Source organism: Ursus arctos, chromosome X, assembly GCF_023065955.2.
Source record: "Ursus arctos isolate Adak ecotype North America chromosome X, UrsArc2.0, whole genome shotgun sequence".
Taxonomy (NCBI): domain Eukaryota; kingdom Metazoa; phylum Chordata; class Mammalia; order Carnivora; family Ursidae; genus Ursus; species Ursus arctos.
In genome coordinates, this window is record NC_079873.1 from 118,545,060 (window position 1) to 118,559,112 (window position 14,053).

The 14,053-nt window shown below is 39.7% G+C and overlaps 1 protein-coding gene across 1 annotated transcript in view; it reads right to left on the minus strand.

Annotated features, from left to right (window-relative positions):
* Positions 1-10,594, minus strand: part of LOC113271010 (P2R1A-PPP2R2A-interacting phosphatase regulator 1) — a 48,023-nt gene extending 37,429 nt beyond the window's left edge. The window contains exons 1-4 of the mRNA XM_026520672.4: positions 10,526-10,594; positions 10,032-10,218; positions 4,838-4,916; positions 2,151-2,237 (exon numbers count right to left, since the gene is read on the minus strand). Of these exons, the coding sequence (XP_026376457.3) occupies positions 2,151-2,237; positions 4,838-4,916; positions 10,032-10,138 (273 nt within the window). The 5' untranslated portion in view covers positions 10,139-10,218; positions 10,526-10,594. The remainder of the gene's footprint in view (positions 1-2,150; positions 2,238-4,837; positions 4,917-10,031; positions 10,219-10,525) is intronic.
* Positions 10,595-14,053: the final 3,459 nt, after the last annotated feature.

Here is a 14,053-nt window from a genome sequence, read left to right on the forward strand (position 1 = left end):
TTATCTCTGTGTTAAATGGCACCCGTGGTTCTTCAATGCCCTCTACCACTGTAAATTTTTTGAAGACATTTTTACCTACATTGAAATACATGAAAAGCAGTCCTCGTTTTGAAAAGATTTAATTGTGATAAAATATACATGAAATTTGCCATCTTAACCATTTTAAGTGTACGGTTCAGTAGTGTTAAGTATATTCATACTGCTGTACAACCAATCTCCAGAATTCTTTTCATCTTGCAAAACCAAAACTCTATACCCATTAAACCCTTCTCATTCCACCCCCACCCCAGCCCCTGGCAACCATCATTCTACTTTCTGTCTCTATGACTCTGGCTACTCTAGGTTCCTGCAGCACCAATTTTAAGGACAGTCTAGTAGGGGAAAGGACCCTTACACTCAGAATTCATGTTATCACTTAACAATATGTGTATTCTTTCAAGACTGATGTTTCTATTTTGTAACGTGATATATCAGGATTTTGTTACTTCTGCCAAAAGCATTCTAATTATCATGTCATTCTGCCAGACAATTCAGCCTATTTATCCTGAAAGCAAGTATCAACCTACGTAAGTCTTACAATAATAAAGAAGTAATACTTCGAGCAAAATAAAAGCCTACGCATTATGCTGTTACAGCAGCTAAACCGATAAGTCTTGAAACTCCCATCAAGTCAGTGTTAATGATGTCAGTTCTGCCAAACACAACCGTTCTATAAGATGGTTTGTTTGAAACATGTATTATATTAAATTGAACCTTATGCAAATTAAGAGCCTAGAATTCCTAAGAAAAATTATGCATTTAAAAAACTGCCAGGTACATGTTTGCTCTCTATATACACTATTGCTAATAGCACATCTAGTACTTACTGAGCACTTAGTATGTGTCAGTGCTGTGCTGAGTGCTTTATGTTGATTTTTTATATGCTATAAGCATTTTTTAAAATTTTTAAAGATTTTATTTATTTATTTGAGAGAGAGAGAGCACGTGAGCACGAGCAGGGGGGAGGGACAGAGGGAGAGGGAGAAGCAGGCTCCCTGCTGAGCAAGGAGCCCGATGCGGGGCTCAATCCCAGGAACCTGGGATTATGACCTGAGTCAAAGGCAGGTGCTTAACCAACTGAGCCACCCAGGTGCCCCACAGTTTTTTCCCTTCGGATTGTGGTAAAATACACATAACATAAAATTTACCATGTTAACCATGTTTAAATGTACCAGTGCCGTGGTGTCAAGTATATTCACATTGTTGTGCTATGTGCTCTAAGTTTTTCTCTTTTTCTTTTTCTTCCAGTTTTTTTTTGAGATATTTTACACTGATTAATGTACTCACTTCAACAAACCTATGAGGCAGATACTGTCACATTCCCATCTTGCTGAAGAGGAAATTAAGGCATAGAAAGGGTAACGTGCACGCGAATAAGCAGGCTAGTCTATACGATGCCACTTATAGACCCTCACTTCTCAGGCATTCTTCAACCCAGTCCAATCTGGCTTCATCTCACCCCACCCCTGTCTCCATGGAACTTGCTTTCGAATATAAGAAATTCATTAATAATCTCCATTTTGGTAACTCAAAGGACACCTTTCAGTTTTTATCATGTTTGACCACTTGATAGCATATGACTTAATACTTTTCCTTGTATTTTCATGGTACTACCGGTGATCTTTAAAGCTGTTTCCTGTAGCCTCTTTTTTCCTTTTATACTCTCTCCATAGGTCATATCATTCATTCCCATAGCTTTAAATAAGGATCTACTGGTGATGCCTAAATGTGTGTCTCTAGCCCAGATCTCTATCCTGAGATTAAACTAGTACAACTAACATCTCTACTTAGAGATCCCAGAGAACTTCAAACTGAACATGTCCAACACTAAACTTACCTTCCCCTCTAAATCCACTCTTTTGCCAAAGTTTCCCCTCTTCTGTGGCCCCACAGGCCCATCAGTGGCCCAAATCAGAGGGCTAGTAGTCATCTTTGCCACCACCATCGCCTGCCCTCCATCAAATCTATCAGCAATTGATTCTACCTTTCAAATATCTCATGAATCTCACACTCTTCTCCACGTCCACAGCCATCACAGTAGCCAGGGTCACTGTACTTGCCTCCTATGCGATCATTCTGCATCTCCTTTTGCCCGTTTCCAATCTACTTACCACTCTGCAGCCAGGGTAATCTTTTAAAGATGCAGATCTGGTCATGTCAATCACAGACTTAGAATTCTTCAGTGGCTTCACACTGACCTTAGGAGGACAAAGTGAAAAATCTTTAGCATGCCTTGGAAGGCCCTACGAGATCTTGCGCTAATCCACATCTCCAATCTCATCTCTCACCACTTCGTCTTTACTTCCACACTGACTAGAATGCATGTCTTTCAAATTCTCTATACACTCTATTCTTGACGCACTACACTCCCTTTCGTTTCCAGGCCTTCACACATGCCATTTTTTTTTAACCTGGAATCTTGTCTGCCCCTATGATCATTAGGAAATGTTCCTCTTTTTCTATTTTTGGAAGAGTTCGAGTAGGACTGGTATTGATTCTTCTTTAAATGTTTAGTATCCCAAGCTAGCTAACTCCTACACATCCGTGAGATCTCAACTAAGGGAGGTCATTTCCTACCTCAGCCCCTCATGCTAGGTTAGATCTCTCTGGCAACTAGATCAGGGCTTAATACATAGGAGATTCCTAAAAATATTTGTTGACTTGGCTGAGTAGAAAAGAAGAATGACTAGGTATGGAAGTCTTCAATAGACAAGCAAGTGCATAATAAATACTGTTAAATGAATGAGTAAATGAGTGAGTGAATGGAAGAAGGAAGATTTGTTTAATGAACAATTCTAATTTTTTCCCAGTATAATATTGCATTTGTGGAAACAATATTAGATACCATTCTACAAAGAAGAAAATACCCAAATTTCTTTAATAATTTTTTAAAAGATTTATTTATTTATTTTAGAGATAGAAAGAGAGAGAGAGTGTGGGGGGGAGGGGCAGAGGGCGAGGGAGAGAAAGTCTCAAGCAGACTCCATGCTGAGCGCAGAGCCTAGCATGGGGCTCGATCCCATGACCCATAAGATCACAACCTGAGCTGAAACCGAGTTGGATGCTTAACTGACTACACCACCCAGGCACCCCAGAAAATATTCAGTCTCAAGATTAGGAGGCAATATTTTAAAATGGGTTCTAAGCTATAACATTTCACTAAAAAATCATGTAAGAGAAATCTATGAACAATTATATGTCAACAAATTAGACAATCTAGAAGAAATGGACAAATTCCTAAAAAACACACAAATTACCAAACCGACTCAAGAGGAAAGAGAAAATGTCAACAAATCTGTAAACAAGTACAAAGACAATCTGTTTCAAAGCCCTCCCAACAAAGAAAAGTCTAGGACCGGATATGGCTTCACTGGTGAATTTTACCAAACATTTAAAGATGAATCAATACCAATCCTACTCAAACTCTTCCAAAAACAGAAGAAGAGGAACATTTCCTAAAACATTCTATGAGATCAGCACTACCCTGATACCAAATCCAGCAAAGATACTACAAGAAAACTACAGACAAATGTCCCTTATGAATACAGATGGAAAAATTCTCAACCAAATAATAGCAAGCCAAATCTAACAGTACATTAAAAAGATTGTACAACAGAACCAAGTGGGACTTATCCCAGGAATGCAAAGGTGGTTTAATATAAGAAAATCAGTGTAATGCATCATATTAACAGAACAGAGGGGAAAAAAACACATGATCATCTCAATAGATGCAGAAAGCATTTGAAACAATTCAACATGCTTTCATGATAAAAAACACTCAGCAAGTAGGAACAGAAAGGAATTTCCCTAACACAACAAAGGGCATTTACCAAAACCTATAGCTAATATTATACTCAATGATGAAAGACTGAAAGCTTTCTACCTAGGGAACAAGACAAGAATGTGAGGGTTTTTTTTTTTTTTTTTTTTTGAGAGGGAGAATGGGGGAGGGGCAGAGAGAGACTCTCGAGCAGGCTCGACGCGCAGCATAAGCCAACATGGGACTGGATCTCATGACCCTGAGATCAGGACCTGAGCCAAAATCAAGAATCAGATGCTCAACAGACTGAGCCACCAGGCGCCCCAGGATGTCTGCGTTTCAAAAGAAAAGAGAGGTGGTACCTGAACAACACTGTAAATGCACTAAATGCCCCTGAATTGTATACTTTAAAATAGTTAACTGTATCTTATATGAATTTCACATCAATAAAAAGATTCATATAGTGAATCATTTGTTCGTTTTGGTTTACTGATCTACAAGAATATTTCCTATGTTTACAGGATAATTAGTAGATAAGAGTTATAATTTAGAGATTACATTATAACACCATGAAAAACAAACCTTATTTTCAATTCAAGATAAATGTGAGATAAAAGTTGAAGTAAAAGCCTAAAAACTACTCTTAGGAGAGCTTGCAAATTTTCCTCTCAAAATTAGAATGTTCTTTTAAAAATTGGAAGCCAGATGGTCTTATACATAAAAACAAATCTCAATGTTAAATCCAGATGGGATTTAAAAGTTAATTCTGCTGCAGCTGCAGCAAAGCAATCATAACTGTAGTCAACGTATTTATTTTTCCTTCAGTGATGTTTAGAGCACTGTTTCTCAGATTGGGAACTTGTTGGAAATGCAAATTCTCAGGCCCCGCCCCAGACCCCCAGAATCAGAAACTCTGGGGTTGAGGGCCAGTAGTCTGTTTTAACAAGCCTTCCAGGTGCACACTCAAGTTTGAGGACCACTAGTTAAGACCAATAGCACAAGTCTTGGCCAGTGAGGCTGCTACAAGCATTTTCTTACCAGACAATGTTGTGCCATAAGCATTGCGTTATTTCTTGGAGTTGTTAACGTGTCAGCTTGGAACACCTGTGAGTTATCACTATGAAGAAAAAGAAAACATTTGAAATCCATTACAAAAAATTTTTTTAAAGAAATAAGATTTCAAATACTTAAACAGCAATGCCATTAATGTAAATGGGTTCTTTGTGGAGACAGCTGTGCTGATGGAGAAATTAGAGCACACACACACACACACACACACACACACACAAAGCATTAGTTGGCTGAGCTTAAACAAATCTCCATGTAAGGGAAGGAATTCTCAAGCATGCCACTTTACCGCTAATCATGCTACCAAGAATAAGTATAATTTGTCATGACCCTGGAAATGCATCATTTTCTGTGTAAACCTGTAACTGATTTAAATTTATGATTGAAGCTACAATGTGCAGTCCCAATTCCCTCTCGACTCTGAAGTTTTCACACGAACAAGAGGGATAATCAATAGCAGGAGTCAACAGAACGGAGATATTCACAGATACGTTTCTTTTGACCTACTCGGTATTAAAATGTTTTTAAGTTGGCTGCACACACTCGAAATGCTGAGAGGTTTCACATAAAGAATCCAGATTCCAGATTTCTAGCTTCTGTTGAAAATTTGCAAGCTGTGTCCACACTGGGCCACATTCCCCATGGCAACAAGAGACAAGCTAAGCAACCGTTGCCTGCTGAAGCGGGGGCTTATCTTCCTCGGCTGCGAATGGTGCCTTGGCCCTATTTGACAAGCTTGGGACCCTGAAGAAGTCTTTTCCTTTTTATGTCTTCTTTTTGTTTTAACTTTTTATTTTGAAGCAGTTTAAGACTCACAAGATGTTGCAAAAATACAGAGGGTTCCCATGTACCTTTCACCCAGGTTTCCCCAGTGACAGTAAGAGGTCAATGTTAACATTTCTTTTTTTTTTTTTTTTTTTTTTTTTTTTTTTTTTTTTTGCTATATCCAAACAGGTGCTAGGTCTCTCTTATAGCCATCTTATTCTTTTCAGGCTCCTTGCCAAAAACCAGTTCCAAGCCTTTTTACTTTCCTGCGGACTCTGCTATAGTCTAATTTCTCCCTTCATCTCGCTTTTTTCCCTCCAGCAGTATACCTGCTCACAACTTTCAGTAACTTTTCATCGTGAGCTGAATTCAGTTACGTTCTTTATTACGACATTTAACGCCTGCCACCATTTAGCTCTAGACTCTTGGATTTCATGGACTAGTAAAATTTCAAAACAAAATCTTGGCACAAACATACAGTTGCTAATCATCTTTCTTTTGCCAAGTAAGGTCATTAAAAAATTCCCACCATCTACCAACACTACCATTTCATTTATCAAAGGACATTTTGGTATTAAAAAATTATAACTAACAATCTTAGGATAAAGTACAGTCCTGCCCAGGAAAGGACAATTGGCCAACTACATCACAATGTATTTAAGTACTCTGCACTTTTTTAAAAACATGGGTTAGTGAAAAAGTCACCTAGGATCAGCACTGGTTAGCAGATAACTATCTGGGAGCCAGTGATCCAGGCAGAGTTTACCAGCTCTCAAATACACCTATGTTTTTCTGTCTCCAAGCTTGTTCCATATACTTGGAATGCTGTCCCAGCTCTCTAGCTCCCCTCTTCCCATCTGCATCCTCTCAATCCATCAGGACCCATCTCATATTTCTCCTCTCCAAGAACATTTTCCTTATCCTTCACCAATCCTGCTGTCATTTCCTATTCCGTTCTTTGAATCTCCCTAGCACTTTCTTCCCCTCCCTAAGCATAGATCTTATTCTATCATATCTTTAAGTCCTCTGATTTTTTATTTGCCCTACTAAATTACAAGCTTATTGAGTCAAGATACATCTTTGCAGCATGGTAATTTGTATATAACAGGCAGTAATTCAATATTTTATGAGAGGATAGGTGTATATGTAGGTCTAAGTTTTACTTCATTTTACAGTCATTTTCCCCTATAAGAACAAAAATGGATTCTAGCAGTCACTTATAAGAAAGTTAGAGGGACACTAATGAGTTACATATTTCTACTTTTTTGTACATGGGGGGTAATTCTTAAGGCTGGCAATTACATTCTCCCCTAAATTTTTATCCGTCAATTTTAATAAGACTACAACTGAAAAAAATCATTGAGGAAACATATATTTCAATTGGTAGGAGTCATTCAACATGAATTCATAAACTCCTAGGTGATACCCACAATTGAGTTAAGTGCTACCACTTAGAAAAAGTGAAGGCACTATAACTAGATACATGTTCAATGTTCCACATCAAATGATCAATAAGCAGCTGTCTAAATATGTAAACTGCAGTATGTTATGCCAGTTATATATTCGCAAAGCGATCATTCTCTATGGCCACCATTCTCTTTCCAGGTTTGTAAGAATTTAATAAAACAGATGGTTGGCAAACTTGTGCAAAGGGCCAGACAGTAAGTATTTTGGGCTTTGTGGGACATCCAATCTCTGTGGCAACTACTCAGCTCTACCACTCTAGTGGGAAAGTGGCCATGGACAATATAAGTAAGCAAATGGGCATGGCTATGTTCCAATAAAGCTTTATTTACAAAATCAAGTGGCAGGCTGTATTTGACCCACAGGCAGTAGTTTGACTTTCCAAGAGTTTAAATGAAGGGTCAGGCTACAGGTATTTACAGGGGGAAGGCACTGGCAGAAATCCCAGAACTTACTCTCTAATTCTCTTAAGGCCAGAGAAGTGAAAGACCTCCCCCCCCAAAAAAAATCCAAAACCAAAACCAAAAACTACTACCTTTAAACAAAGTTACTGACACCAGTAGTGAAGTCAGCTAAGTAGACTAGGGCTAAAGAGGATAAAGAACCAAGAGGTTCAAAACTTTTGACATTGGTGTTTTTATTAATACACGATGTACACAAAACAATGCAGGAACTTCTTCAAAAACAGTAATACTTGTATTAAAGAGTTGATATTTAACGAACAAATTCTGCAAATGCTGGTGCAAGAGAGATTGTGTTTATATACAGGAAGCATCAAGCAAAATTGGAAAATTACTTGAAAGAAGTGCAACAATTATTTAGTGAGCAGCAAAAGAGGTGAGGCAACAAGTATTAGAGGTTCAGTTAAGGGAAAGTGAGGGAAGTGAGCAGTGTACAGATGCAACCGAAAAGAACGGAGGTGAACATGAATTCAACTAAGGCGTCCTGTAATTCTACTCTAAATTGTTCTCGCTTCCCTGACCACACCCTAAACTGACCACAACCGCACAAAATCTGCCCTCAGGAGATCATTTGGCCAAGTTCCCTGACCTCAGGCAAGTCGTGTATCATCGTTATGCTACCTCTTTTTGAGAGACAAGAGTCCCTGGACTTGGTTCACCTTGCAGTTTCTTTACCTTTAACTCCTACTAGGTAGATATGCAATTGCCTCTTACCTTTCTGTACCAATTTCACTTCATCAGGAGCTTAAGCTACACAATTTGACACTGTAACTATGCTCTAATATGATAAAAATAAAAAATTTAAGTCCTTTGCAGAACAAAACAAAGCATGAAGGGATACCTGCCATCACTCTCCTTGCTTCTAGGACTGTTTGCATCTTGTGTTTTTCATTTCATAAAGGCTTCCAATAAAACCAACATTCTCCCTTCTAGCAGAGCAGGTTCATAACAATTCATGTTTTCATAAAACAGGATTAGAGTCAATCCTGAATTTATAGAATGTTCTTGTTTTCAGCCCAACATGCACAACTGTTGCCCTTTTCTCTGCCTATTAAAAAAGATCACGTATTTTTTTTTTTGTTAATCTTAGTTTGCTTTTATTTTCGCACAGTATATTCTTCCTTACCTCAAATGACCAGAAAGTTGCATTTGATTAGAGTTAATAAGCTTAGAAGTTGAGGGGCACCTGGGTGGGCAGTTGGCGAAGCATCTGACTCTTGGTTTTGGCTCAGGTCGTGGGATCAAGCCCGGAGTCGGACTCCATGCTCATCACAGAATCTGCTTGAGTTGCTCTCTCCCTCTCCCTCTGTTCCTCCCCCACACACCTGCACTCTCTCTAAAACAAATCTTTAACAAAATCTTAGAAGTTGATTAGTTGTGGACAAATCACTAGCTTAGGAATCAGGAGATACGGGTTCCTAGTACTGGCTCTATTACTACGTCATTTTAGAGACTTATAGGCCTCAGTTTCCTCATACGTTAAATAAGGAGGATAGATCTGGTCTCTGAGTTCACTTCTAACAGTTGCGATTTATCTAATTGATACCTAGCAATTAGAACGATGCTAGCAAGAGGGAGGAACAAAGTTACTAACACAGGGAGTGAATGCATTTTTCAAACATTCTTACAATACTGATAAAACTTTATGATACTGGGATGTGAGATCTAGGATCTTACTTTCAAAATCTATTTTAAGAAATTATAAGCATGTGTCATGCCAGACTTTTGGATATGTGCAGGAAATAGTTAACCTAAGTTAGGACAGTGTTTCTAAATCTTATGCTTTTCATTATCGGCCCTCTAAAGGAGCTGTTTTTGACATATCCCCCCCTCAATTACTCCCTCTTGAAAATTCTCATGAAATTTTTGTACTTATACCTGTGGCTTATACATAAAAAGAGCAGGATTTTTTCACACACCCCCAAGAACCAAGTTGGGGGCAATGTTGGCCATTGAGAATGCAAAATTTAGGAGATCAAGTTTCTGTGGTATCTAAACTTTTTGTTCAAATAAAAACTAGGTGTAAAAAAGGTCCAAGCTTATTTGCTTGGCAACCATTTCCATTTGCTGGAGGTGAAGGTCAGAGGAGACAAAGCAGCTGAGAGAATGACAGAAAATTACAGTCATCACAGAAGATCTGGAGGCGAGGGTGGGGAATGCTCAGTTTCTTCCAAAGAAGTGGGTAAGAGATGGGGTGAAGTTAGAAAAAGTCGTGCTCCACACCAATAGGTTGCTGCTTTTGGGTCCTGGTGGACTGTCAGAAGAGGACGTCCAGGTTCACATGTGTGTCAACCTCGGGGTAGGTGTGCGCTCTCCCTCCGGCCAGCCCATCCCACTTCCCCCAAGGCTGAGGGTGAGATCTCCGGACAGCGGGAACAAGGGAGATACCTGTAGAACCTCGATGGAGAAAGGCATGGGAATGCGATCAGAAGTCACTTTCCCCACCTCTTGCCAACTACCCCCTGCTTGCTCACCCAAGCCCATTGATCAAAGGGGCGCTGTTGGATCTTTTCAGCATGTCATCTGTGGTGGTTGAACTCGGCAGCAGCTCCAAGTCTAGTTCCATTTTCTCTTGTGCCATGTCCACGTCGAGGAAGAAACCACTGTTTGGTTCGAGGTTCTCAAGGTTTTCTGGCTCCCATTCACATAAGGACAAGTCAACTGGGTGAGGGATGTAGGCAGAGAGGAAGAGGGGGAGAAGAGAAGAAAGGAGGAACCTCTTAGACGAGTGAGATGCTCACCTTTGCAGCCCTACCGTCCCTAATACCAGTGGGCACAAAGTGGGGCAGGACTGACTCTGAACCTCTTACCACCCAACCTCGGGGTCCCTAACGCTGAGAAGACACTCCACCTCCAAGTCTATAATGAAAATGAGGAATTTGTCTTAGTCACCCCCGCGAGTCGTTCTTTATTTCTCTGAGCAAATGAAACCCCACGGAAACCTTTCCGGCTAAACAAAAACTACAACCTGTCGCCTTCGAGAATCCGTCGGGTGCCGCCCCTCCGCGCCTGCGCCCCGTGCCCGGCCCGCTGACGCATGCTTATTACGCAAGCAATGAGAGTCAATGAGGGCGCCTTTGTCAGTCTCGCCCGGGGCGCACGCGCAGTCTTAGGAGCCGCCTTTTCACCCCAAGCCAGGTCCTGTCTTTATTCCCAGTTGAGATTCACCGTGGTAGTGCCTCTGCTTCTATGTGGAACCTGGGATGGTTTCACTGACCGTTATTCAGGAAAGAAAGGGTGGGGAGGAGTAAGCTGTATGGGAGCGCCGTCCTTTCTGCGCTATGTCTGATACTCAATTTCCCCAGTTTTGATTAACCCATTATCCCCTTATAACTGAGGCCAACAAGCTGATAACTCCCATGACCAATTTTTCGATCCTGTTATAGCCGACACTACACAACTGTAATTTTAAAAATGCTGTACGTCCAACAAAAATGCTCTACGTCTAAGGAAAAGAACAAACCAACCCAAGACCTGCCACCTGCTCCTAACCCGGTTGAGCCAACTGTGCAGATGAATCATTGTTTTCCATGTGATCTCATTGTTTTTGTTTTCCATGTGATCTCATTGTTTGTTTGTTTTTAAAGATTTTATTTATTTATTCGACAGAGATAGAGACAGTCAGCGAGAGAGGGAACACAAGCAGGGGGAGTGGGAGAGGAAGAAGCAGGCTCCCAGCGGAGGAGCCTGATGTGGGGCTTGATCCCATAACCCCGGGATCATGCCCTGAGCTGAAGGCAGACGCCCAACCGCTGTGCCACCCAGGTGCCCCGTTTGTTTGTTTTTAATTCATAATCGTAAGTGTATTTTTTACACTGAATAAAATATATATTCTCAAAGCTATTCATCTAAGAAAATGATTTGAGTTAGAGAAGCTTATTTACTTAAATAGCTCAGATTTTAGTACGCATCCAAATAAATCAGGGTTTCCTTTTAATATTGCTGTCATGGCTCAAACATTATAAGAATTGCTCTTTTAGAATTTTTCACCACCAGTTAATGAGCCACACTGAGTACTGAAATCTTAACTCCATGCTAATAATTTTGTAAAACCATACCTTTTAAAAAGGGACAAGATAGAGGACTGGCAGAGAAGGCTAGTGAAACTACTGAAATGAGAGTTATTCATTAAAATAATCATTACGTGGTATAGCACTTTACAGTTTAAAAAATGTCTTCACATATTTATCTCAATTGGTTCAATCATGAACCTTGCTCAGCTAATCAGTGGTGAACTTAAAATGATGGGATTATCTTGAAACAGTTCATGACAAGTTATGACATGAGTGATCATAATCATTCTTCATTCATTCTGAGAATAGAATAAGAAAAGCTTAATTATATTAGGCAGAATTGGGTTCTCTAAATCCCAGACATGAGGACGATTTGGAGTCTCCTTTCCTGATGTAAGACAGGTTAACAATAGCTACCATTTTTCATGCACTTAATTATATGCCAGGCACTGTCCTAAGCACTTTAAATATGTGATTGCATTTAATGCTTACAGTAACTCTGTGAGGTAGGCACCATCACAATGACCATTTTTCAAAGAAGGAAACTGAAGCCCAGAGGGGTTACTCAAATGATAACTGCTAAGTGGCAAAGCCAAGATTCCTCTGCCCTCCTATTTAGGTGAAAAGATGGATGAGGTGCCTCTGGATATTTCTCTGGATACTATTTACTCATAAGCACTTTGATAAATATTTATTAAATTAGTTTATGGATAAATGCAGGTTTAAATAACCTGTCATTCACAGCTATTTTGTAAAGTAGGCAAGTTACTCCTATTTTACAGTTGATAAAATTCCAGAGAGATTAATGGCACATAATTAGATAGCAGTAGAATCTAAGCTGATACCAAGATCTCCTGAAGGCCACTGTTAAGGTTCCCAGGGTACCTGGAAAGTTTACAGAAGATGACAGTTAAAGCCGAGTAAAGTCAGGGTGAATGTAGAAGGCAGTGGTTAAATACAGAACAGGGGTCAAAGCCAAAATGGTGGGTATACCGGAAAACAAGTAGATCTTCCCTCCATTCTACTGCTCATTTTACTTTTCAAAGAGTTTGTTAATATTCATGGCAAGCAATAAGGTTTAATGGTTATATTTTGAATGAATAGACAATCTCATCACGCTTAAACATCACAGATGCTAATTTTTAAAAATCTAAGTACAAGAACACTAAGAAAATAGATAATAAAATGACAAGGAAATAGCAACTGAGAGACTTTCAGGAAAAGGTGTAGTAATATGAAACGACTACATGCTTGAGATGGCAGGAAGTTTCCAGCTATTATCAAAGAGGAGGAATTCTCTAAAGTGTAGCTGAATGCCGGGGGACCCACAGTACGCATGCAAGTTAGAATGTCAAAAGGAACACGTACCGGAAAAACAATTCTGTATACCATAGTGGCAAATACAACGTTTAAAGAAATTATCTTTACTTCTTCCCCTTTCTCTTCATGCATTATTATACCAACCTAGCTGTGTGTCATGATCAGCTCCTGCTGTTCCATAGCAATATGCCATGATCTCAGATTGCTAATTTGCTTAGACCTATACGTTGCCACTTATGCTACTTCTGTCTTTGCTTCGTCCCAGTCTGCTGCCATTTGCACAAGGCCTCTTACTTATAAAAGGTGTCCCACAAATATGTCATAATCTGTTGTTTAGTTTATCAGTCATCATGGCAACTTTTAAGCAACTGGTTAATCTTTAGTTATCACAAGAGCAAGTCAAAGACAAGTTGAACCCAAGCCCACAAACCACAAATACCCCAAAACTCCCAAAAGATTTACATGAAAGGTAAAAGGAACTAGGTAGGCAAGAATGATATGAATAGAATCTGGAAATGATGGCCAAAGTAGCATCCATCTTCTCACATGTCCTTGAGTTTCTCCTAATTGTTAAGCTCCTGGAAGTTAGGGATTCTTTTTTTTTTTTTTCAAAAACATTTTATTTATTTATTTATTTGAAAGAGAGAGCACGCATGAGAGACAGAGCATGAGCAGGGGAGAGGGGCAGAGGGAGAGGAAGAAGCAGACTCCCCAAAAAGCAGGGAGCCCGATGCGGGGCTCGATTCCAGGATCCTGGGATCAGGACCTGAGCCGAAGGCAGATGTTTAATCAACTGAGCCACCCAGGCACCCCTGGAAGTTAGGGATTCTACTAAGTTGTTTGACTCCTCAGAGTTAGGGACTCTGCATGTGGTCAACAGATGATTATTTACTAGCTATTGTGAACAACAGAATGTACCATATTTTTTTGAGCAGGTGAGGGGGTTGCTGAGACATTGAGATAAAAAGAACTACAAAAATTGATCAAAACAGAGCTTCCTTTTCTAATCCAGTTGGCAGAAAAATATAGGCAATTGAAAGGAAACTATCCAAAAGTGCTTTAAAAACTCTGTATTACAAGCAGCAAATATTAACATTGAGGAATAAAATGACTGGGCTTGGCAAGTTTAATATGGGACAACTAAGTTGAAGAGGTAGGTGAAA